This window comes from Myotis yumanensis, unplaced genomic scaffold (assembly GCF_028538775.1).
Source record: "Myotis yumanensis isolate MYYU_CA2020_CCGP unplaced genomic scaffold, mMyoYum1.0.hap1 SCAF_2, whole genome shotgun sequence".
NCBI lineage: Eukaryota > Metazoa > Chordata > Mammalia > Chiroptera > Vespertilionidae > Myotis > Myotis yumanensis.
In genome coordinates this window covers 159,017,089-159,042,880 of record NW_027223753.1, presented here as the reverse complement: position 1 = coordinate 159,042,880, position 25,792 = coordinate 159,017,089, and the positions used below count along the sequence as shown (strand labels likewise).

General features: G+C 43.0%; 1 protein-coding gene and 1 pseudogene across 6 annotated transcripts in view; both read right to left on the bottom strand.

Moving 5' to 3' along the window:
* CD86 (CD86 molecule) overlaps window positions 1-25,792 on the bottom strand; it is a 95,296-nt gene that overhangs the window by 54,870 nt on the left and 14,634 nt on the right. For 5 of the 6 annotated variants that reach the window (XM_070406308.1, XM_070406305.1, XM_070406309.1 and 2 more), the window contains exon 1: window positions 7,300-7,461. The exons of the other annotated variant lie outside the window; for it this stretch is intronic. In XM_070406308.1, coding sequence (XP_070262409.1) covers window positions 7,300-7,385 — 86 coding nt within the window. In that variant the 5' untranslated portion in view covers window positions 7,386-7,461. Of the gene's footprint in view, window positions 1-7,299; window positions 7,462-25,792 lie in introns of those variants that run through there. 6 annotated transcript variants of the gene reach the window in all.
* Window positions 14,361-14,471, bottom strand: LOC139004682 (small nucleolar RNA SNORA28; annotated as a pseudogene).

The window sequence follows — 25,792 nt, the reverse complement described above, 5'->3', positions numbered from 1 at the left end:
TAAAGAAAGATAGGGTCCACAAATAACTACCATGCGAGCTCCAGGACTAGTGTGGAAGGTGGCAATGCCCATCTCCTTCCAGCAAATACAAGAGTCCTTGTTCCAAGCAAAAAGCAGGACAACTTTGTGGTCACACGGTCTCTAGCTCAGCTACTCAACCCTATCATTGTAGTGCAAAAGCAGCCACAGATGATAACTAAATAAATGAATATGGCTGTGTTCCAAGAAAACTTTGTTTGTAGATATAGTTGATGTGTAGACTTTGGAGGGAGGACCAGCGTGGTCTCAGCCCACACTCGGCCTGGCCCTTTGCCTTCACCAGTTCATACTGTGACCAGACAAGGCAGCCTTGATGGCCAGGCACTGTCAGCCAGGTGAGAGGAGAGTGACATGCAGGAGGAGCACAAGCTGCCCAGGGCCCTGGCTTGCCTGTGTGACATACCACATGGATTACTTCTCAGAGCACCAGAACCTTTAGAGCAGCTAGTATTACCTTGGAGGTACCAGGAGGAATAAGGTCGGCTTATTTCCCTTTTCAATAAAGTTCCTTAACTGCAAATTAGGAAGAGTTTTGGGAATTGAATGTATCTGAATTTTCACAAGGCTTCTGACAAGGTGTCATATGATATGCTTAAGAGCAGTATGCGGAAATGTGGGATTGATATTAGTATGCTTACTTGGCTGAAAAGCTGTGCCCTAATATTGTTCAACAAATTTTTATTGAGCCAGGCATGGTGCTACATGCTCGGAATTCAACAATGAACAAAACCAGCAACAGCTCCCCTTCATGGGGTTGCTTACAGTTAAGTAGAAGAGCAAGATAATGATCAAATAATCACACAAATAAATATAAAATTACAATGATGACAAGTGCTATAAAGGTGAGGCTATACCATGAGTATTCTAAACATGAAGAATGATGTGGTAGATTAAACATGGACAAACATGGACACATTCTTTGCTACCTCTCCCATGAAGAGGTGGAATCTAATCTTTCCTTGAATCTGGGCTGGCGTGTTTGACCAATAGAATGTGTAGAAGGGAGGTTTGGGACTTCTGAGGCTAGATCAAAAGAAGCTTCACAGCTTCTGTCTTTCTTGGAATATACTTTCTGGAACCTGGAGCTGCCATGTATGATGTTCCACTACCCTGAGACCTCTGTGCTAGGTGTTTGGGTCAATAGTCTCAGCTGAGCCCAGCTTTCCATCTCTGCCAAGCCACCAGGCATGTGGCTTGAATTCCCTAGATCAGAGGTCATCAAACTACAACCTGCAGACCAAATCTAGCCAGCAGCTATATTTACAAACAAAGTTTTCTTAGAACACAGCCATACTCATTTATTTAGTTATTATCTCTGCCTGCTTTTGCACTACAATGGTAGGGCTGAGTAGCTGAGACAAGAGACCATGTGACCACAAAGTTGAAAATACCCTCTATCTGGCCTTTTATAGAAAAAAATACCTTGCTCCAGATCAGCACTATCCAATAGAAATGTAAGCCAAGCCACATAACTTGAACATTTCTAGTAGCCACATTAACAATTGAAAATAGGTGAAATTAATTTTAATGATATATTTTATTCAATCCAATATCTGTGAAATATTATAATCTCAACATAGAATCAATATGAAAATTATTAATGGAAAATTTACATTATTTTTCTGTACCAAATCTTCTAAATCTTGTGGTTATTTTACACTGATAGCCCATCTCAATTAAGACAAGCTGCATTTCAAGTGATCAGTAACCACAGGTGGCTAGTGACTGCCAAGTTGGACAGTGAAGCTCTAGAGAAGTCCATTCATTAGCTTAATATCACCAAGTGACCTCAGTTGATGCCATGAAAACCAAAACAATCACTTAGAAGTCTGCCCAAATTTCTGACCCACAACACTGAGAGAAAGAGAGAGAGAGAGAGAGAGAGAGGGAGAGATTTATTGTGTCAAGCTGCTAAATTTGGGGGCAGTTTGTGATGCACCTATAGGTAGACAGAAGAGACTGAATAGGTGCTAAGTAGTACAAGGTTGGGGAATGGCTTGGGAGGATTCTAGGCAAAGGAAACAGCATGTGCAAAGGCACTGAGGCAAAAGGTAGATGTGCTAAAGTGAACAAAGAGGTGGGAGACAAGGCTGGAGAGGTTAGTAGGAGCCAGAACATGCTTACCTTATGGGACAGATAAGGATTTTGGTCTTTATTCTGAGAGCAATGTGAAACGCTGAAGAAATTAAAGGAGAGGAGTTACATAATCAAGTTTGCATTTTGAAAAGATGACTCTGGCTGCTGTTATCAAATGGACAGTAGGGAAGCCAGAACAGATGCCAGAAGACCAATCAGTTGACAGGCATTCAAGTATAAGAAGATGGCTGTTTGGCCAGGCTGGAAGGGGCAGAAGTAGAGAGAAGCTGCATGTAGAATTCTAATCAACAGGATATGGTGATAGATTAAATATGGGGGATGGGGACAAGATATCAATTGGTTCATTGATTGATTCATTTATTTTTTTGATTCATTCATTTATTTATTCAACAACCAAGTGCCAGGAATTATTCTTGTTTAAAAGGCTGATATCAGAGGGGATGCTAAAGGCTCTGTTTTTTACTTTTTCACTTTCACATATTTAGTAAAACAATGAATGAAAACACAGAAACCATGCTTCTGCTTTCAAATGTGCAGATGACCCAAAAATGAGCCAGATAGCTACTGGTCAGTTGGTCAGCTGAATTAATAATTATGAATCCTGAAAAGAGAGTCTGATGCTAACATGATGAAACTCATGATTCATAAAAGCATAAAGAACTTAAGTTTTAAAATAACAACTGTGAAGTGGAATAGCTTATCCATAGTCAATGTAAAAATCACATAAATGCTAGTGTGGCATGACTAACACAAAAGTAATTCTAATCTTAGTGAAGAATGTGGTTGCTATACTCTGTGATTATCAGACCACATTACTTGTGGTATCACGTTCAGTGAGGGTGGTTATACTTGAATGACAATGACAAATCAGAGTTGTTCAAGGGAAGGAGCAGCACAATTCACTAGAGAATAATGAAAGCGTGTCAAATGAGGAACAGTTAAAAGAACTGGGGGCAATAGACTTGAAGAGAAATTTACAAGCACATGACAGCTGTCTGCAAATACTTAAAGGCCCTCTGTGGGACACATACACTGTTGCTGGAGGGCAAGTAGTTTCAATAACTGGAAGTCACAGGGATCCAGATTTCAGTTTCAGATAATGGAGAACTTTGAATAGAGTGCTACGACCAAAGACTGGATGTTCTTGTGAGGTAATGAGCTCCTCATCACCAGCAAAAGTGGGGTAACAATGCTTTGGAGACATTTTAGGAGGGATTATGGAATTGGGTGGGTGGTTGAACCATATAACTTTTACGTTTCCTTTAAGCTTCTCTTTACATTCCAAGAAAGAAGGGAAAATAAAGGAGAAACCTGGACACACCACCTTTCTTTGCCCCCCGCCCGAGTCCATTTCTCTAAGGTGCATTTACAGGATCCACCTGTCTATGGAGGTTCTGCTGAGCTGGCTACAAGTAGCCCAGGACTTCAGAAGAGATGAAGAATAGCAAGCAACCCTATAGCCCAGAGGGTGGGGTGAAGGTGTAAAAGTAGGTCAGACTTGGTCTCAGAACTGTACATTGGTGACAGAACATGGTGTTATTTGCAGGAGAGTCTATTTCTGTTAGAGCAGAGGAGGCTTTTACCCAGTATTAGTTCCAGCTGAGCCCATTCATTCTGATACTCTCACTCCTGAGAATTGCCTACAGAATGTTAGAGAATTGCTATTTTCTTTTCACATTAGCATTTGTTGATTTCCTAGAACTCAATGTAATGACCTTTTGCCTCTGTCCTTAAAACGCTTTGCAAGCTTCCAGCAATTCTCATGACAGCCCTTCAAGCAGATTCCTGAAGAGGTACAACCCTGCATCCCCGGCATCCCGTTGATATGTCTCCAAAACTACTGCCTCCTGATGAATCACTTTTAAATGCTAGATTGAGTTCCACTGGATAAATATTTCGGCCATACTCTTGATACACACATGAATAAGAACAGAGGCACAACTCTGTTTAATATTTCCTATTGGTATAATAGTCTTTGACAACTTTCTAAGTCACAGCCAAATATAATACATAGTCTATAAGGACACATGGAATTGGGGGCATCATCATGGCCTTTTGTAGGACACTAAGAAGAGCTGACTAGACTGGAAGAGAGGTTGCCTTTGGACAAATGATGGGACATTAGCTTCTGTCAGTAGGGTAGGATAGCTTAATGGGGCCTAGACAATGAGATAAGGGGTTTATATTTGATTTGATATAGAATTAGGAGTTTGGGACAGAAAAGTTATATAATGAAAGTTTAAAGAAAACAAGCCTATCAGAAGCCTGAGAAAAGAGGTGAGGACTGGTAACAGAGCTCTCAAGAATGCCAGTATTAAAGGCTCGGAGACTTGACATGAAGAGGCTGAACCAGCATGGCGACCGTAGGCATGACAAAAAAGATAGGAGCATAGGTGATGCCTTGACGAAAACATGAACACTTTCCGGTGTCTGGTAGACACGTGAGATGATTGGCTATGAGTACATGTCACCCACCCTAAGCTCTGCTTTCCTTGTGCTCCCCCACCAGCCACATCTCCTTCCATGTCAGGCTGAATCATAGGTCTCACTTGGTTTCCAGTCGTTTCTTGGAGAAAATCCCCTAGAGCCCCCATCTTTGGAGAAGTTTTCTACTTAACACTGTCTTCCCTTCATTAGCTGTCTTTTCCCTCGCCCATTTGGGAAGACAGTATTTCCACATGGATATGAGGGTATAGGTACAAAGAGGTATTGGGTACAAAGAAGACATGCCTATGCAGATCCCTAAGGAGCAGAGGATGCTTTTATTCACTCCCCAATATTGTAAGAACTAAAGGGTTAAAATTAAGAGTCCATTTTCCTCACTCGCTCAGAAGAAGGAGCACAGCATGGCAATGCATTTAGCTTTTCTTATCTCCCAGCAGCAAGTCTGTATGCAAGACAGATGCCCAGCTCTCCTAGGCATATCTAGAATCAGACCTTTCTGTGTCAAGGAGCATGTCTTTTTCAAATTAGCAATGGCTTCGAATACCACTTCTTCCATTTTGCCAAAAAATGCCTATAGGTAAGCATCATACAAAGTTTTATAGGTACTCTAAGTCCATGCACATCTAGTCAAGGGCTCTATATGCCAAGAATAAAACCCACAGAACTCACTAAAAGGCAGCCATGCTGATTTTGGCCCCTGAAGGAAGCCCCTTCCTGTTCTCTCAGGACCAGAATCCTGGCCAAAGAGAGAAAGTCAATGTTTCAAAGGCACAATTTGAGAGGTGTCCCCCTCTCCCCATTTCGAGTTACCAGCCCTACCCTGGTGATTGGAATTCCCAAATTACTCATTCCTTGGGTTAAGGCGTTTTTGAAAACCCCTGTTAAAATGCAAGTGCTAGCTGGAAGGGAGAAATGTGTTTTTGTTTTTAGCCATTAAAAGTTAAGTTCAAGTTACTTTATCTAAGTAGGGAATGGAACTCAGAAAGGAGTCATACTCACAAAAAGAGAAAGAAGAAAAGGTAATAAGACCTTTCTCATCTTGATGGGAGATGAAAGTGCCGAAGACACTTTTCTTCCTAACACATTCAAAATGTCATCTCTTTCCCAAACCTCAGCCTGAGTGTATGCCAATGTACAGTTCAGAAATAAGTCTGTATATTAGAATAAAGAGGAGGATAAGGGTCCAATAAAGGTTGTGTGCCCAGCCTATGGACATTCTCCCTTCCTGCCTCCCAAAGACTTCTGTCTGCCTGACCTTAAAAGGCGAATTGTCAACACTTGCATGGACTCGGCTAACTCCCACAACCCTCCCCACCCCTCCCCCCACCTCCTTGCTAGTTTCAGACACGGTTGGTTCTAGTTCTGTCTCTTCACAGCTTCAATCTTCTGGCCCAGAGACCCCTAAACTCACTCCCACGTCTATCTGGTATTTGATTTTCTCCTAAGGAACCTGGCTTGGCTCACCTTTTCAACCTTTCATGTTCTCTTCCTCTCCTTCCCACTCCCACTCCACCTCCACCAGAAAGGGACATCTGACCTCCAGGGATATCAGAGTAGCCAAAATATCAAACTCAAAGACATAGTGATTAAACTATGAGCCACAGCCACAAAGACTTACTTCCTTCTCTTCGAAGTACAGTTGCTATGCTGTTATTTTTTTAGGCTAGAAGCTTCAAGGGTATAGGGACTATGTCTTTTATGCTCTGTTAACAGCTCAGCACCTGGGACACAGTAAGCATTCAATAAATATATTTACAGACACAAATGAACAGATTTAAAAAGCTCTCATTATGTACAGGACAGCTCATGTAAACAGCACTAACGGTATCTGCAGAAGACATAATATAGAACTGTGAACTTGTGCACATAATTAAGCAGACTCATTGTAGTGCAAAGCCTTAGTCCTAAGATTGAGGCTGCAGGTCAGAGAAGCAGGTCATGTCCTTCGTTATAAAAATTTGAGAGGAGTGGGAAGTTCCCTTGGCCCCAAATTACTTTCACCTGTCTCTCCAGAACCTTAAATAACTATTAATGGAGGCATTATTTTAAGCCTATTTGCAAATGCAAATATGTTCATGGTATACAGAACACAGTAAACCACTGCTCGGCTCTTTTTTTTTTTTGCCCAGACTGTTTCCTATTTCTTTCCAAATGAGCTATTGAGGTCTCTGATACTAAGGGGGCCCAGTATTGGGATGGGGCACTTGGATGGGAAGAAGAAATGGGGAAAGGTTTCTGGACCGGAGAAGGAAAGGGCCAAAGGAGAAAGCAGATGCCACCGCAGAGGCTGTGAGTTTAACCGCCCGCTACCTCCGCGCCCCCTGCTAAACCACCACTGGCTTCCCACTGGTGCGAAGGGCTCAGGCCAGCATCCTTGGATAGTTTCTCCTGAAGCAGAGCTGCTTGGAGCCCTGGCACTCTAAGACCAAGAGAGGGTATCAGTTGTTTAAGTGGCCCCTTCTATTTCCTGCCTGTCCTGTGGCTAAGTTTATCAAAGCAGACAAAGGAATCTGGCTGAACCACAGTTTTGTAATGCCCTACCTCGAACATAACCAGTCTGAGAATCAAGCCTCATGGTCTATGGTTTTAAGCATGTACTCCACACCCCTTCTTACCCGCTCTCTTGCTAGCCATCAGCCCGACCACTGAACATCTGCCGCAGACGCACCTTTACCACACACCGAGCTCCCCAGGCACGCGAGCTTCATTAGAACATACCTGTCACAAATGCCCATCCACCGTAGCTCCCAGAGACCAGATGTATAAGCCCAGTGGCATTCCCAAGGAACACAGAAGCAAGGCATCAAGAAAAAATGAAGAGGAGCCGTAGTGAGCTACCCATTTTTCCCAACACTCCGTGTAGAGAGAAAAAATGTTAGCGCCGAGGCCAGAACTCAAATGCAAAAAGGGGAACTGACTAGAGAGAAATAACACCCAGAAAGGGCTGGGCTCTTGCTCCAGATAAGATTGGCAGGTGGGCATTTCCACTGATCATAATGACTATGAATGCACTCTCAGAGAGTGAGTGAGTGTAAAGCCCTGAGGAAAACCCCCAAAGACAGCCCCAGCCACAAACATGAGAAACGCACATTCCCTAAAAGAGGGACAGATCCAGGCGTGCAGCCTTTATCAGTATGGAAAGATTCAGCTCAGTTCAACAAATGTTTTACTGGGCAGCCATGTGTTAGGCACTGTGTCTGGCGTGGAAGGACTTCAAGACCAGAGAGAGCAAGGAGACCAGATGTTTCACCTGGCACCTTCTTCCCAAATCATTCATTGAGTACCTACCTCTCCATGGATCCTGCTAGAAGCCAATGATATACACAGCCCCTACTTTCATATTATCCCAATCTAATCCTAGATGTCCTAATCTAGAATGTTTCTATTACCTTGGTCCACTATTCCTAGAAATGAGTGGTACTCTTGAGACTGGGTAAACAAGTCAAAGTGGAAGTGTAAAATATATGTGAATGCCCAGTGGATTTTTCCAAGCCTGGTGCTTCAGCAGGGACAGGCTTTACAAATATAATCCTGCCCTCACATTCATGGCTTCTTTTTCTGACCTCATCAGGCCCTGCAAAGTTTCCTGCCCAAGGGGAGAGACATTTATATGCCTTTGAGTCTGCAGCATTTGAGCTCAGGAGAGAGGCAGCCCTCTCCAAGCACGTCTCCCCACTCTCTTGGAGGCTAGCCATGTCCTGCATGGCTGGAGAAATTAAGTGACAAAGTGAAAGCTGTTGCTGTCTGGGGTTGAGGACGCTCACTCAAGCAAGGATGTGTGGTGCAGGGGGAGCTATTGCAGGCTTGGAACTGGCGGTCCACAGTCAAATCCTGGCTTGACCACTACATGCTGGGCAAATGACTGAGCATCTCCCAGTCTCAGTCTTCTCATCTATGAAATGTAACAGCTTCCTTGCTGCATTGTTGTGCAAAACAAAGGAGATTTGCATGTAAGTCATCTGGCACAGAGCATGCCATGCAGCTATTTAGTCTTCACGATTACTTTCCTCTCTTCTTTTTGGACTTTCCAATTCTAACTTTGAACTTTCCACAAAGATCTTCCCTCTATCACTGGAAAGGTGATGATCATTCTTCCTAAAACAGGTCTGTAAAACCCTTCGCCTTCCACACGGGGCCCCTCAAACCCAAAGGACTCCTGTGTGGGTCCTGGGCCCTGACTCACAGGTCATCACTTCCTCTCAGCCCGTCTATGTGCATACCTTGGAAACTTCATCCTTTATCGAATAGGCCCCACCTGGGGTTTTCCTCTGGATTTTACAATCATATCATTTTTTTTTTATTCGCAAGGGTCCATTTGGTTTCTTTATTGTAACACGTGAAATAACCCACCCATCCGAGCACAGGAGAATTAATTCATATCCTACTTAGTTTTTAAGTTTTCTTCTTTTCCTGGTACTCAGCAATCAAAACACAAGATAGGCTAAATTGGAAGGTCCTGCTATCAAAACACTTGGGATGGTATTTCCAAAACTACACTCATTTTAGCTACTAGTACCACTTTATATCCATGTAAAATCGGTGTTATTTGTTATTCAATGTTTTTCTCTTAACTCTAAGTAAATTTATTTTAAACAGTATCTTCATGTTAACACTAACACTTTTTTCTCAAAGCAATACCATTTTTCATAAATAAAGGATGGGTGAAAATAACAGGTCACGTTGGGTTTTAGAGTCACAGAGATCTGTGTTCAAACCCTAGCTCTACTAGTTAGTGCCTGTGTGTCCTTGGGGAAGTTACTTAATTTCTCTGAGCCTTCATTTTCTCACAGAAGTAAGACTAAATACCTCACGAGTTTGTTGTGAGGATTAAAGAGGATGACATACATATGGTGTTTAGCACAGATTCTGGCATATAGTAAGTTATTTTTTTAAGTTGTTTAATTGTTTTCTCTTTTCCATGACCCTTCCCTCATCTACTTATTTCAGTTTCTTCCTAGAGCAGCTCCCCCTCAATACTGTGAGTCAGGCAGCAGAAATAAAGAACGAGATGGTGTCATGGGATTCTCTTATTCGAAGACAGAGTTGCAAGGTTGTTTAAGGAATCTCAGAAATCATTCTAGTCTCTCATTCAAGCAAGGTCCCCCTGATGTCATCACTGATAGATGGATAAGCTTTGTTTTCTCACTTATGTTGGAAAAACTCACTACCTGATAAGACAGTTATAAGAGAAAGGTCTTCTTTCTAATAACCCCCAATCTCTCCCACCCCTCACTCCCCAGCCCCGTAAGTACCATCAAGTTGTCCCTGTCATGTTTTCTGGACCTATAAGAATATATATATATAATTTCCCCCTTTATATAAAACACTCCAAATACTGGAAAGCAGATTTTATAAATTGCCTTAATAGTCTCTTCTCTCAACTAAATATAGTCAGTGTCCTCAACTGTTCCTCATATGATGTGGTCTGTAGACCTAATTAACTTGACAGCTCTCCCTCTGGCACCCGGGGCCCCTGAGTTTGTCAACATACCTCCTTGCAGAGGGGGCTCACAGGATGGAACGGACAATGACAAGATTACTTCCGTTCATGGGTCAGAGATCAAATTTACCTGTAAGCAGTTGCATTGGGAAAGTGGCTGGCCATGATTTTTTTTTTTATATCAAGTCAGATCACCACCCCTTGGCCTCATTTTGTTTGTGTGTCAGTGTTTGGGGCCAATGAAAATAACTCTGAATCTGCCACATGTCATCCACTGTATTTGCCATCCCTCTTGAGTTTTGTGCCACTCCAAAACCTGAGAAGGAGGCCTAACCCAAAAGTTATAAGAGCCAAGCGCAGAGAAGTTTCAACACTGGCGGTGGCCAAATGGTGGTCAGCAATATGAAATGCTGAGAGGAGGTACGGTAGCATGAAGATCAATTCCTGTGGGGAGCCAGCACGGCCATGGCATACTCAGCCCTCGGGCGCCTTATGTGCCATGCCAGCTCAGCCTGGTTCAGTGACCCTGAGTGGGGGTGGTGAAAGGCTTAGAAAAGACAGACATGAGAATGAAAAGCTGGGTCTCAGTGGGGCGCTGCTTCCCTGCTGAGGAGACAGCGCCAGAGCCCACAAGCGTGTCTTTAATTTTCAGCAGATGCCAGGAGGCAAAGAAGGAGCGTGATCAAGATGTTTACAACATTCTCGGTGCACCTGAACTCTATCACACAGGCACATGGGGCCACATGTTCGGACCACAGGTTCAAGCTTACAGCTATAGCTATTGGCTATAATTGTGCTGGGAAGGCCCTGCCCTTTAGCTGGGACTTGCACATGGCAACAAGAGGACTGGGCCCTCTCCTCAGTCCAAGGCTTGAACCTGTCCTAAACACTGTAACCATGCCCCATGCATTCCTTGTGTTTAGAGGGAAGGAAGTTGCTGGTAACCTCAGAAAGCTACTTTCTTTGTGGGGCTGCTTCCTCCAGCACCTCACTCCCGGGTGCTCTCAGGTCTGAGGAAGCTAAGGCTAAGCAGCAGGAAGGGAGTGGCTACAGATGGTCGCGGGGTGGGAGAAACAGACACCTTCCTGGTAGTCCCAGCTCAACATTGCCCAAGAGAGAGGTCCCTGGGACCACCTAGTTAGGATCCACTCTGTGAGGCAAAGCTGGAAACCTGCAGGCATTTGGCAACATCTAAACACTTAGCTGAAAGATTCAATTCCAGCCATGTATTTGTGGCCCTCTGTAGGTGGCTTCCTGTGGCCAGTGGTCAGGAGGCCGTCTAAAACTATGTCAGGTGGTGGGGTGCCAATATAGGGTAAAATAATCTCCACAAATAACTGCAGCAACATTATTGATTGAAATGTTCATTAGTGTTTGTTTTCTGAGTTTTCTTGACACAGGGATTTTGGCAGGTGTGAAAGTAGGAGAAACCCGTACTAGTACTAGCAGTCAAAGGCGCTTCTGAACCCTTGAGAAAGCCCATGGAAGACACAATCCAGGTGCCCTAGAAGGTGAGAGAAAGAGACAGAGTGCTTTTGAGATGCAAGAGGAAGGGAGGGAAGGGCACAGGTGTAAGGATACTGCAAACAGTGGGACCAAGCATCCTGTCTCAGTGCTCCCAAGGGGATAACTACCTCAGGGGTGATGGCTCATTCCTACAGAGGAGGTGCCCTTGGCTCAGGGAGCCCAGACTAGCAGATAATGTCGTCCCCCACTGTGGCATGGAGGCAGAGAGCTGCCAGGCTTCACAGACCACTATGGGCTAGAGAGTGAAGTTGCCAATGACAACCAAGACAGACCGGGGACTTGAGGTCCTTTGGCCACTTTCTAGGCACCGGGTAAGCTTCCTGAATTTTGACTAGGCTGCAGGAGGGGTAGGGGATCCCGGTATGATCAAGATAGAGTCTCCTGTCCAACTGGTAGAAATGGGGGCTCAGAGGTGGTATTAGGTTGAATAAAAGGAGACAAAAAAGTGATAATCTCTTGCATACTTGGATTCATGGACAGCAATTCATACCCGATGCATAGTAGCATCCATGCAAGGGGGGCCCAGGATTGGACCGTAAACACAGTTCCCAAATTGTTCTTGATTTAGAAGTGGTGCAGCTCCAGGTGGGGTCCTGTTCCCATTCCCAGCCCTGCTGCACAACCTCTAGTGATACGGGGTCGTCAGCCACAGCCTCTGGGACTGGACTCTCCCCTTCCAATATAACTCTGCTGGGCCCACAGGCCGGGTTTCCTGACATAGCCTGAGGGAGAACAGAAAGCATTTGCTATGAAATCTTCCTTTTGCTGCTATTGTAACATTGTATTTTAAGAATCCTTTCTCCTTAAATCATAAATATACTAACTGTTAGGAAAATGAAAAGACAAATCACAGACTGTGAGAAAATATTTGTAAAACATATATATGATAAAGGACTGGTATCCATAATATACAAAGAATTCTTAAAACTCAAAAATAAGGAAAACAGACCAATCAATTTAAAAATGGGCAGAAGAATAAACAGACAAAATTGAAACAGACTCATAGACACAGAAATCAGTCTAATGATTGGTTGCCAGAGGGGAGAAAAAGGGATTGAAAAGTACAAATTGGTAGTTATAGAATAGTTATGGGGATGTAAAGTACAGCATAGGGAATGTAATCAATAATACTGTAATAACTATGTACAGTGTCAGGTGGGGATGTGAAATATAGATGGGGGAACCACTTTGTAAAGTATATAATTGCCTAACCACTATTCTGTACACCTGAAACTAATACAAAATAATATTGAATGTAAACTGTAATTGAAAAACGATGTTTTAAATGAGTAAAATATCTGATCATACACCTCACCAAAGAAGATATACAGATGGCAATTAGTACATGAAAAGACGCTCAGTATCATATGTCATTAAGAATTTGCTAAGTAAAACAATGAGCTACTCCTACACCTACCTTTTCAAATGCCTAAAATCCCCCCCCAAAAAATGACAACAGCAATTGCTGACAAGGCTGTGGATTAATAAGAACTCTCATTTTTTGCTGGTGAAAAAAATTATATAGGCACTTTGGAACACATCCAGTTAGTGTCTTATAAAAATTAATGATTATAATATAAGCCTACCATATGATCCAGCAATCATGCTCCTAGGTGTTTACCCAAATGAGTTGAAAATTTATGTCCACACAGAAACCTGCACGTAAATATTTATAGCACCTGTACTCATTAACTCCAAAGACTGGAAGCAACTAAGATGCCCTTCAATAGGTAAATGGATAAACAAACGATGGTACATCCATACAATGGAATATAGTTCAATGATAAAAAGAAATGCACTATCAAGCCACAAAAAGATATGGAGGAACTTTAAATGCATTTTGTCTAACAGAAGAAGCCAGTCTGAAAAGGTTACATACTGTGTGATTCCAACAAGATGACACTCAGGAAAAGACAAAACCACAGAAATAGTAAAAAGATCAGTGGTTGCCCGGGGATGTGAGGACAAATAAATATGTGCAGCACAGTCAAACTATTCTTTATGACACTGTAATGGTGGATTTGTTATTATACATTTGTCACAATCCATAGAACTATAGAATACCAAGAGACAATCTCAATATCAAGTATGGACTTTAGTTATTAATAACGTATCAATATTGATTCATTAATTGTAACAAGCATATCACACTAATGCAAGATGGTTAAAATAGGGGAAACTGTGTAGGGAAGGGGGGTGTTTGGGAATTCTCTGTACTGTTTGCTTAATTTTTCTGTAAATCTAAAACTGTTCTAAAAATAAAGTTTATTCATTTAAAAAACACACACACTAACCACATGCACTGATTCCTGGTAAAGCAACGAAATTGATGGTGTGGCATTTTAGACGCCTTCTAGACTAGTGGGTGAGAAAATTAGCATCAATTTCACAGTCCAAAGGTTCACTTCTCCACATTGCAGACATATAATCAAATACCATACACACCCTATTGCTGTGCAAAATCTCCGGTTTTGTATTTCTGCCTTCTATTTTGACATTTTCTGCAGATTGCTGGTGCAGGTCCATAGATTTTTATGTCAATTCCTTAGGTAAATTAAAGAAAAGCCCCATTGTTTTCTAAGGGCCAGATCAATTTAAAAAATAGCTTTCAGTTCCATGTTTCTGGAGGAACATTCTTAGAAATGTAATAAGTTTCTTTTTTTTTCTTTGAGGTGGTGATACAGTCTTGACCTACACTTAAAAGCAACTTTTATACAGTTAAGCATTAGAGGTTGAGTCTTTTTCTTTGTCTGAGCCAAAATTTTGCCACCTCCATGGTTTTGTGTGTGTGTGTGTGTGTGTGTGTTTTAACACTGTCTAAGTCTATATAAAGGCATAACGGCTTGTCTCATAGAGGAGAGCACCGGAATAGGTTAGACTTTGTTGCCGTAGCAAGCTCAAATTGTGTCACACAGTGCCACCTCCATGTTTAAATCCTACAACTGAGTCTGAGGGAGGCAGAGACCCTCACTCTTACAATCTCTACCACAGGCTGGCTTGTTTGGTCTCCCTGCCCTGAGGTACCTTCTTTTATGACTTTCTCAGGATGCAAATTCACAACCATCATTCATGCATGCTGTAAAAAAGAAAAACTCAGAAAGGCAAGCCAGTTGTTTGTAAGACGCCAACAGTTATTTGTAAGATCCTATCAAGTGAGTGCAAAAGATTCTTGTCTGCACTTTCTCTCAAAATCAAATGGTGGGTAAATAAAACATACCTGACTTCAGCAGCAAAATACACTGAAAATTATATTAGCGCATATTAAAAGGAGGTTAAGCCAGTCAGAAAATGAGTCACATGATCTCACTCATTTTCGGAATATAGACAACAACATAGACTGATGAACAGGGACAGATCCAAAGACAGAGAAACTGCGATCAGACTATCAATCCCCAGAGGGAAAGAAGGGGAGGGAAGGGGTAAGGGGGAGAGATCAACCAAAGGACTTGTATGCAGGCATATAAGCCAAACCAATGGACACGGACAACAGGGGGATGAGAGTATGAGAGGGGGGTGGGGGGAAGGTTGGGGGTTAATGGGAAATGAGGACACATTTGTAATACCTTAACCAATAAAGAAATTTAAAAAAAAGAAAATTTTAAAAAAAAGAAAAAAAAAGGTTAAGAAAAAAATGTCGAAAGGGTAAGCATCGTGATGCATGCAGTTTAGAAAAAGGAGTACCATCGTGCCAGGGGTAGGTTTGGCCTTCAGATGACCTATGAGTTTAGCAGTGTGGGCAAGTGGGCGAGATGAGGAAGGTGGGGTTGGGTAGAGTTCAGGCTAGGGACAACAACCCCAGCAAGTGAGGAGCCGATCTTTCCAAACCCAGGGTCTGAGAGGGGTTGGTGGTCTGGTGGAATATGGCAGAATGGTGGGGGCGGGGAGTAGAGCTGTGGCACCCCCAGAATCAAGAGTTTCTGGGAAGTGTGGTATCTATAGTGTGGTGGAAGGAGGCACGTCACCATTTCTTCCTGTGGAACAAGGCCCATCCCTGGGGAACAGCCCCAGGAGCCAGTGGGGAACTGGACCATGGGTCAGGAAACAAGGCTAAGCCAGAGAAGGACTGCAGTTTGTGGAACTGAGGGACTCATAACTCACCCCCTGGAGACTAGAGATCAGGATTATAACCACAAGAACACACCCAGAGCAGCTGTCCCAGCTTGCTTGCCCACCTGTGAACAAATACCTCATGAAAGGGCGTGGGCAGAGCTGCAGGGGTGGTGCCAGGGTGTCCATCAGAACCGGTAGTAACTATAGGCTCTAGTGACACGCAAATTCACACATTTTTATGCTTTACATTTATTCCTACCCATTTTTGTATCTCAGTAACATTTAACATTTTCCAACAATACTTTAACATCAATAACTATAATTGCACCATTTGGAATTTCCACTTTTTACTTTGCCATCATTCGTTCAACAAATACTGAACCAGTCCTGATTGAGTACAGGCCCTGGGCTGGTCCTGGGATCCAAGGTGAGTCCTTGCCTTCCCAGAGCCTGCAGATGAGTGTAAGAAACACCTGCACAGGCACATCCCCAGTAGGAGATGTGCAGGAGGCAGCTGATCGATGTTTCTCTCTCATCGATGTTTCTAACTCTTTATCTCTCTCCCTTCCTCTCTGTAAAAAAATCAATAAAATATATTTAAAAAAAAAGAAGAAGAAGAAAAGAAACACCTGCACAATCTAATAATGTCAAGGTACTTGCCACCAAGTGATTTTCAACATAAACAACTTCACTTATGTATCATAATGATTAAATACCATCTTAAGAGCATAAAGTAGATTTACTAGGTCATATAGGTCACAATTAAGAAAAAAATTTCCCAGCCCTTGTCAGTGTGGCTCAGTTGATTGAGCATCATTCTGTGCAGTGAAAGGTCACCAGTTCAATTCCCGGTCGGGGCACATGCTCAGGTTGTGGGCTTGATTCCTGGACAGGGTGTGTGCAGAAGGCAGCCAATTAATCTCTCTCTCTCTCTCTCAAATCAATAAAGAAAAAAACATATTAAGCAAAAAATTCCCCAGGCCCTCTATCTCAGGAATGGGCTTCTCCAAGAGATATGGGTTATTCTTCACTTTATAATTTAAATGGCCATGGTGTCTGCATGACCACTAGTCATGGATGGCATGGTAGAGACAACTCACTCACGGGAAGGGTGGACTAAGTGGTTTTGAACTCCTAATTTAGTAATCCTATATTCTAGCCATTCAGTAAGGTTTACAAAACAATACACAAAAGGTGGCCTATTAGTGAACAAATAAGACTCAGTAAAATATTTCCAAGATGAATGAAACACATACAGCAGCAAGCTTACACATTACCAATAAGCTACCAATATCAGTGATGGCACTTTCAGAATTCAACAAAGTATCTGATTCCAAGCTTATCACCCTTTCAATCTTTGCTGTTCCCTGGGAATGTTAAACCTGAATTCAGAAGATTGTGATCTCTGAATGGAAAGTGGCCCGTTTGCTTAAGGGTGTGTGCTTACACATTCTGATAAACTGTCATTTCTTTCACAAAGTATCTGCCACCTGCCATTTCCTTTACAACCTCAGAAGAAATAAAATGAGCTAATATTCCGAATGTAAAAGTTGCTTGAAGAGTTAAGTCCATACATTTTTTTTTCTACATGCTCAGAGGAAAGAATATAATGCAAAACAAAACTAGCACATTTTAACAAATGGCAGCAAATTTCAAATTTAGGGAAGCATGAAGATGTGTGAAAGCACCTTTTTATGCAAAATATTTATATAAGAGTATAAGTAAAATATGCCCTACAGAGTAAGATAAAATAGATTGGAGCATACAGAACACAGACAATATGACTAAGCTTGTTTAAAAAACAAAACAACAAAACAAAACAAAACTGGATGTTTTGAAGCTTCCATTTCACAACAGGGTTAAGGGAGAGGGCATTGCACCCCCCCCCCCCCAAAAAAAAATTCACTTCCCTGTGGCGTCTTAGTAACCAAAAGCAATGCTCATAGACTTCTGAGAACCCTTAAAATATGCATTTATCAACTTGCACTTGTAGTTTTCAAGTGGTGGTGCAGAACCATAGAGGTGTCATTTTGCAGCTCTCTTTGCATATCTTTGCTAAAATATTGCAAAGGTCCGCTATCACAGAGCTGTTGCTACTTGAAAGGAATTTTCCAGTAAAACAAGATGTTACTTCTCTTACTCTTGAGCGATGTAAGGAATGGCCTCTTTTGAAAGGGGCCTTAAATGGCTTTCCTCAGATCTGATTTATGATCGAAAACAATCACACATCAGTCTTATACCGGTTGGCTACAGTTTTAATGTGAGGAGTTGAATGTTTAAGGACAATATTGGTAAACCAATTCGATTTTTGCGTTTTACGGATTGGAGACAAAATATTGCACTCATCATCTCACTTGAGTTGCATTTTCACTCTGCATGGCCTATTTGCATACAAACAAAAGAGATTATTTTTGAAAGAGGTTTACTTTGTTTTTGTTTTGGTCCTTTGGGATGACTGTGGTGTAAGCAAGACCGGACCAAACCATTTTCATACCTTGGATTTCACTATTGTATTATGTCACCCTCCACTTTCTATTTCTCACCACCCACTTCCAATTCATTGGCGGCTAATCTGGGGGTCTACGTCACCTCTTGTCTGAACTACTGTAATAGCTTCCTGGCTGGTTCCCTCTCACTATTCTTTTTTTTTTAAACCTTTTTTAAAAAATCAAATCTATTGGGGTGACATTGGTTAATCCTATAAAATAAAAGCCTAATATGCAAATTGTTTAACCAGGAGTTCGACTGCTCACTATGACGTGCGCTGACCACCAGGGGGCGGTGTGGAACATGGCAGGCATCAGCGACACAGCACTGGCAGCAGGAGGCAGCGGAGGCACTGCCGGCCCCTATGGGTCCTGAAAAGAGTGGGACTGCGGTGGGATGGTGGAGCAGGTGAGTAGCTGGTGCCAGGTCAAAGTGGGTGTGAGCGGGGGCCCAATCACCCTGCCGATCGCCCCACGGTGGCGGCTGGGGGTGGGGCCGCTGCCTGGCTCACAGCACTGAGGGAGCTGAGTGGGGGGCCTGGTCCCAATCTATCGCCCCACAGGTCAGATGGTAGAGCAGGTGCGGGGGTGGCACCAAGCCAACCACCGGCAGCCCTTCCCCCCCAGCCAGTTCCACTCCTGATCAGCCCCCCCTCCCCCGATTGGGGGTGGGGCCTGCCAGCCAATAGCCCATGGCCCCTCCCCCCAGCCAGGCTGGCCTGATTGGACCTCCCACTGGTGCACGAATTTGTGCACCGGGCCTCTAGTAAAATTATAAACGTTTCAGGCATACAATTCTACAATACATCATCTGTATATTGTATTGTATATTTACCACCCCAAGTCAAGTCTCCTTCCCACTCTCACTATTCTTACCACTGCCCTTCATCAAAAACAATCTGTTCACAAAATGTCCTTACTTTAAAGACTTGATATCTGTTCTTCATATTTCTTACCAGAGCACACAAGATCTTTCACAAGTGCCCTTCAAAGCCTGAATGTAGTGTTTCTCTTCTGCTTCTATCAATCACCCCGTATAACTTACCCTCCAGTCATACATGAACTATTCACTATTCCCTGATTCCCAGACCTTTTAAGGCTTTTTGCCTTCTTTGCGTTTGTAGAAGCTATTCCTTCTGCATGAAATGTCTTTCCTGCCTTCTCTGTTTGCAAAACTCTACTATTCCTTTGAGATCCAGATGACTCCTTAGTTCACAGTTGAATACTTCCCAGCCATCCTTCCCTCTCTTTTCACCATATTTGTAGCTTTCTCCCTCTCGAATAACAATATTTATTCTTCCATTATAACAATTTCCTCATTGTGTTAAAAATTCACTGTTCATACCTTGGCCAGGTGGCTCAGTTGGTTGTAGCATCATCCTGTACACCAATGTTTGATTCCTGGTCAGGGCACATACCTATGTTGCCGGTTTGATCCCCAGTTGGGGTGCTTACGAGAGGGAGGCAACTGGTCCATGTTTCTTTCTCACATTGATGTCCCCCGCCCCCGGCCTCAAGTACAAATTTAAATTTTCTTTAAATATGTTTTTTAATGATTTCAGAGAGGAAGAGAAAGGGAGAGAGAGATAGAAACATCAATGATGAGAGAGAATCATTGATTGGCTGCCTCCTGCACGCCCCACACAGGGGATTGAGCCCGCAACCCAGGCATGTGCCCTGACCAGGAATGGAACCATGACCTCTGGGTTCATAGATCAACAGTCAACCACTGAGCCATGCTTGCCAAGCAAAAATATATATATGTATTTTTAATGTCACTGTTCATATGTCTGTCATGTCCCGAGTTAAGGGCAAGGAATATCTTTCATTCCCCTTTGCATTCCCAGTACAGTAACAGGTCCAGTAACTGTCATTAAAGTTAATAACTCTGAGCTGATTGTTTGTAAGTTTAAAAAGTTCTGCTAAGAACTTTAAAAGTATTGGTTCATTTAATCTATACAATAAACATACAAAGTTTTATAGATGAGGAAGCTGAATGTCAAAGAAGTTAGGCTACTAGCCCAGGGACACACAGCTGGTGATCTCAAGATTTTAGCAGGATATAGAATTGAATCTGTTTGAATTTCTAGCCAATAATATTATATGACTATCATTAGAATGTCAGACAGATAGCAGCATACTTTTGGGGGGCATAGGCTTAGCACTTTTTGAGTAAGCCTCTCCACTCTGCCGCTTACTAATTGTGTGACCTTGAGTAAGTTACTACACCCAATCTAAACCTCAATTTCCTCATTTTACTGTTTGATGGGGGGAAATAACACCTCGTTCACATGGTCATTGTAAAGATTCCGGGACAACATAAGTAAGGTTCCTAGCCCCATCCTTGCTCATCACAGCAATCATTTATTCCTTCCTATGAGCCATGCACTTCATATTCCTCCATTCACTCACTTAATCTTTACCATCTGCAAATTTGAAACTATTAAACCTTCTAACAGATGAAGAAACTGAGGCTTAGAGAAATAAGTAACCTGTCCAAAGTTCCTTTAATCTAAGGAAAGTTTTTCCTAAGGTCCCCAGAACTGACTGAGACTCTCAAATCAATACTTAAATAGCGTGTAAAGGAATCACTCTGCCTGTATGTGTCAAAAAATATAACTAGAGACATTTTAAAAACTGGGTTTGAATTTTTTTGTTTTTCTTTTTTCCTAACTAGTTTTCCTGGCAATCATGAATACTTAGCAACTCAGAGAATTCTCTTGGAACCAGAATCTTGAGTGAGCCACTAATTGGTCACATTAACTTCTTTATTCCCTGTGGTCTAAATTCTCCATGTCCCTCTAATTTCCACCTCTCCACTGAGCCCTCAATCAAGCACCCCCACTCCCAATCCACTTCCTTCCAACGCCAGCTGAAAATCTTGGGACCATGTCCAACCCACTCAAAAGGGAACAAAATAAATGGGACCTGCCTTAGGGTCTGGCGGCCTCAGAAAGCGTCTTTCTGGGTTCAGACTTTCAAACACCCTTAGCTTCTGCACTCCCAACTCTCACCTGCCTTGCTCCATTTAGTTATTCCTTCCTACATGCTGATTCACCAGTTGTTACCATAAGGCGACAATTTCCAATTGGTGTGCCGTGGCAGGCACACTGGTGTGCTGCAAGAATTTTTAGGACATGCAATATTTGACTATTTAGTCAGGGGCACTGACCTCTTTTCCTTTAGACTGTCAAATTAAAAAAAGTAACAACAACCAATACAACAATAGCCATCTGGTGTGAGTGAATAAAAATTATATCTTTTTTTTTTGTCAGATCAGCAAAAAAGTATATGTTTTTTTGGTGTGCCGCAGCATTTTAGTACAGTTTATGTGTGCCATGAGATGGGAAAGGTTGAAAATTGCTGCTATAAGGGCACATGGGCCCAGTGTTGCTAAGTATTCTGATTTCCCAGAGGAGCTGGACATCCACATTTATGTGACTTCTCCAGATTTTTAAAGTACTGACAATGAATTATAAAGTTCTTCTTAAAAAATCACTCTTAACCACTACTGTCTGTGTACTATTTTTGGTTTACCAGCCTTTAGTTTTTACCCTCTGCCCCAGACCAATGGCTCCCTATCATTTGGCTGCCAGAGCTTGTTTCAGACCCTGACCCAACACAGCTCTCTCCAACCTCACACCTTTTCATCCACACACTTTTCTGGCTACCGAGAGTTATCTATTCCTCCCCTGATCTTCGTAATGTATAACATGCTTGTCTAGAGCTTTGGTATAGAATCAGATGGGGGTCTGGAATTCCTGCTCTGCTACCAGCTACGTGACCTGGACAAGTCACTTAACACCTCTAAGATTCAGTTTCCACGTGTGGAAAATGGGGAACAATAACAGTATCTACCCCTTGGACTTGTGAGGATTAAATGAAATAATATACGATGTAAAATGGTATACCAAAATGCCTGCCATATGGTAAGAAATGTTAGCTGGGGGGAAATCTCCTTCCTGAGTAGCTTCTAAATAGGATCTCTATCTGATTCACTTTCATTGTCTCAAGATTAAATAAAACTTTATTGAATAAGTCAATAAACAAACAGTCCCAGCCCCCTCCCTTCTAGCCCTGATTCCCTACAGCCTGAAATATAACATATTCCTTAACCACTCCATTCACAATGCTCTCCCTGTCCTCTAATCCTCTGTTGCACAACACAGGTCAGAGGTAAAAGCTGCTGGCCTGGGCCAAATCAACCCATCCGGACAATGAGGCACTATGTATGTAAAAATCAGGAGATTTCACCTATAAGGCTACCTTTCTGACTTCCCTTGAAAAATAAGACTGAGGTGTGCTGGACCTCACTCCTGCACACAGCACAACAGAGTGGTGAGCAGAAGCAATGCTCCAGGTGAGGCTCATCTGCTGGTGTAACACGGCTCCACCATTCACACAACATGAGGGTGTAATAAACCACAAGCCTCCTTCACTCACTTATTAGCAAGGGTTTCCGTAGGCACTCTAGGTTTGCCACTCCTGACTCACAGTCTGTACCTCACCACTCGATTAGTTTTTAACTTGATTTCATCCTGCTCTGCTGAGTAATGTGAATTTACTGTAGATTTAACAATTTCAAGCAAAGAAAAAAACCTTATTTCTGTAATTTTACCAATTTAGAGGCAACCACTATGACTATTTTGACATAATCACTTGCTCTCTTGTTTCTATGCATTATCCTATATAATAAAGAGGTAATATGCAAATTGACCATCACTCCAACACACAAAATGGCCACCCCCATGTGGTCACAGATGGCCACCCCCATGTGGACACAAGATGGCCAGTTGGGGGGACCAGGACTGCAGGGGAGGGCAGTTGAGGGGGACCAGGCCTGCAGGGAAGGGCAGTTAGGGGTGACCAGGTCAGCAGGGGAGGGCAGTTAGAGGCAATCAGGCCGGCAGGGGAGCAGTTAGGCATCGATCAAGCTGGCAGGGGAGTGGTTAGGGGGTGATCAGGCTGGCAGGCAGAAGCGGTTAGGGGCAATCAGGCAGGCAGGCAGGCAGGCAAGCGGTTGGGAACCAGCAGTCCTGAATTGTGAGAGGGATGTTCGACTGCCCTTTTAGGCCCAATCCCAGTGGCAGTTGGACATCCCTCAAGGGGTCCCAGATTGGAGAGGGTGCAGGCTGGGCTGAGGGACACACACACCCCCGTGCATGAATTTTGTGCACTGGGACTCTAGTTTTCTTTATAATTTCACTAGAGGCCCGGTGCATGAAAATTCATGCACTGGAAGGGGGGGGCGGTCCCTCAGCCTGGTCTTCCCCCTCTCACAGTCTGGGAGCCCTCAGGGTCGGGAGGTGACCAGCGATCAGGGGAAGGCAATGCCTCATCACACCTCTGCTGCTGCGATTGTCAGCAGTGCAAGCCTCGGCTGGCCCTGGTTACCTGAGCCTCAGGCGGCCCTGGGCAGCTGGGCAGCCACCATCTGAGGCTTGCCTGCAAGGAGCAGACGCTCAATGCAGTAGCTGCCTCCTGGTGGTCAGTGCATTCCCACAGCCAACCTCCTGCAGCCGGTCAACCTCCCGCAGCCCCTGCTGACTGGCCCTGATTACCCTGATCGCTGGCCAGACTGAAGGACCCTACCCGTGCATGAATTTGTGCACCAGGCCTCTAGTGTCTTTATAAATTAAAAGGAGACATAATAGGCATAAGTTATTTAAAGTTCAGAAGATATGCACATGATTACAAATTATAGAACAAGATTTTATTTTAATGTTTTTGGCATCCTACGTTTACATAAAATATATTTTAGGTGGCTTTTACCTTATTCACCTTCATTGTCTATAATTAGGAGTTCTACTATGGCAACTTCTAGATTATAGGTAAAAATCTATTTGCTAGAACTGAATCAGAAAAGACAAAGCTAAAGAAAATTGAGTCTTAACCTAAAATATAGGAATCCACAAATAAGAAGTGTTGGTGAGGATGTGGAGAAAAGGGAACCCTTATGAACTATTGGTGGAAATGCTGATTGGTGTGACCACTATAGAAAACAGTATGGAAGGTCCTCAAAAAATTAAAAATGGAACTGCCTTATGACCCAGTGATTCCACTTCTAAGTATATATTCAAAGAAATCCAAAACACTAATTTGAAAGATCCTATGCACCCCTATATGCATTACAGCATTATTTACAATAGCCAAGATATGAAAGCAACCCAAGTGCCTACCAATAGACAAATTTATATAAAGGTGGTTCATATATACAATGGAATATTACTCAACCAAAAAAAAAAAAAAGAATGAAATCTTATAATTTGTGACAGCATGGATGGATCTGGAGGATATTTTGCTAAGTGAAATAACTCAGTCAGAGAAAGACAAGTACTATATGATTTCACTTATATCTGAAATCTAAAGAACAAAATAAATGAACAAACAAAACTAAAACAGGATAATAGACACAGAAAACAGACTGATGTTTGCCAGAGGGGAGAGGAATTGAAGGACTAGGTGAAAAAGATGAAGGAATTAAGAACTACAAATTGGTAGTTACAGAATACTGGGGATGTAAAATACAATGTAGGGAATAGAGTAACAATATTGTAATAACTATGTATGGTATCAGTTGGGTACAACAATATCAGGGGAACACTTTATAAAGTATAGATTATCTAATCAGTATGCTGTATACCTGAAACTAATAAAAAATTATATTGAATGTAAATTGTAATTGAAAAATAAAGTTAAAAAGAAAGAATAGATGTTAAAGAAAAGATTGTGAAGCCTAAAATATTTTATTTCCACACTAGAGGCCCGATGCACGAAGATTTGTGCAAGAATGGCCCTACCTTCCTCTGGTTGCCAGCACCTCCTTCACTCCAGCCCAGAGGCGCCTTTCCGCCTTCCCACGCTGCCCAGAGGCCCGGAGCAGCTGGAGCAGTGCAGAATGCCTGCATCGTCGCCATGGCGACAACGCAAGCATCCCGCCCCGCCCCTGGCCACTCAGCACCTGCATATGCAAATTAATCTGCCATCTTTGGTGGGTTAATTTGCATACTCACTCCTGATTGGCTGGTGGGAATCATGAAGGTACAGTCAATTTGCATCTTTCTCTTTTATTAGTGTGGAAGCTTTTACATCTATTATAAATTCATATAGATAGAGAAGCAAGATGGCGGCGATATAGGCAGACGCGTCCCAGGTCTTGTCCCGGAGCAAACGGAGTAAGCAGCTGAAACTAATAACACCCACCCCGAATTGGCAAATTTACTCAGCTGGTGAGACGGCTTGCAGCCTGGAAGGGCAGACCTCCCCTGGAAAGGTTAAAAACCAGGGATCTGGGCAGGAAAGTTTGCCAGACCTGAGCCCAGAGGGTCGGAGGGAGACCGCATGGCAGACAGCCGCGTCTCTTGGGACAGACACAGACCCTGACCAGGGTAAGGAGTTCCGCGGGTTTGCTGGCGCCAGGAGATTTGAGATTTGGATTTTGTGATTGCGGAGAACTGAGACTAAAGGGGGCATCCTGAGGAACTGATCAGACCGTGCAGTGCCCATAAGAGAGGAGCGTTTCCCAGACCATGCAGTGCTGGTAAGAGGAGCGTTTCCCAGACCGGTAAGAGGAGCGTTTCCGCGGCCGGCCGGCGTTTGTCCGTTTCTTTGTTTTCACTGAACCCTGCTCATAGGACAGTTCGGATACAGACACTCACCTGTGCTGAAGAGAGGGTGAAGGTGCAGACGAGGGGAATCTGGGGAGAGG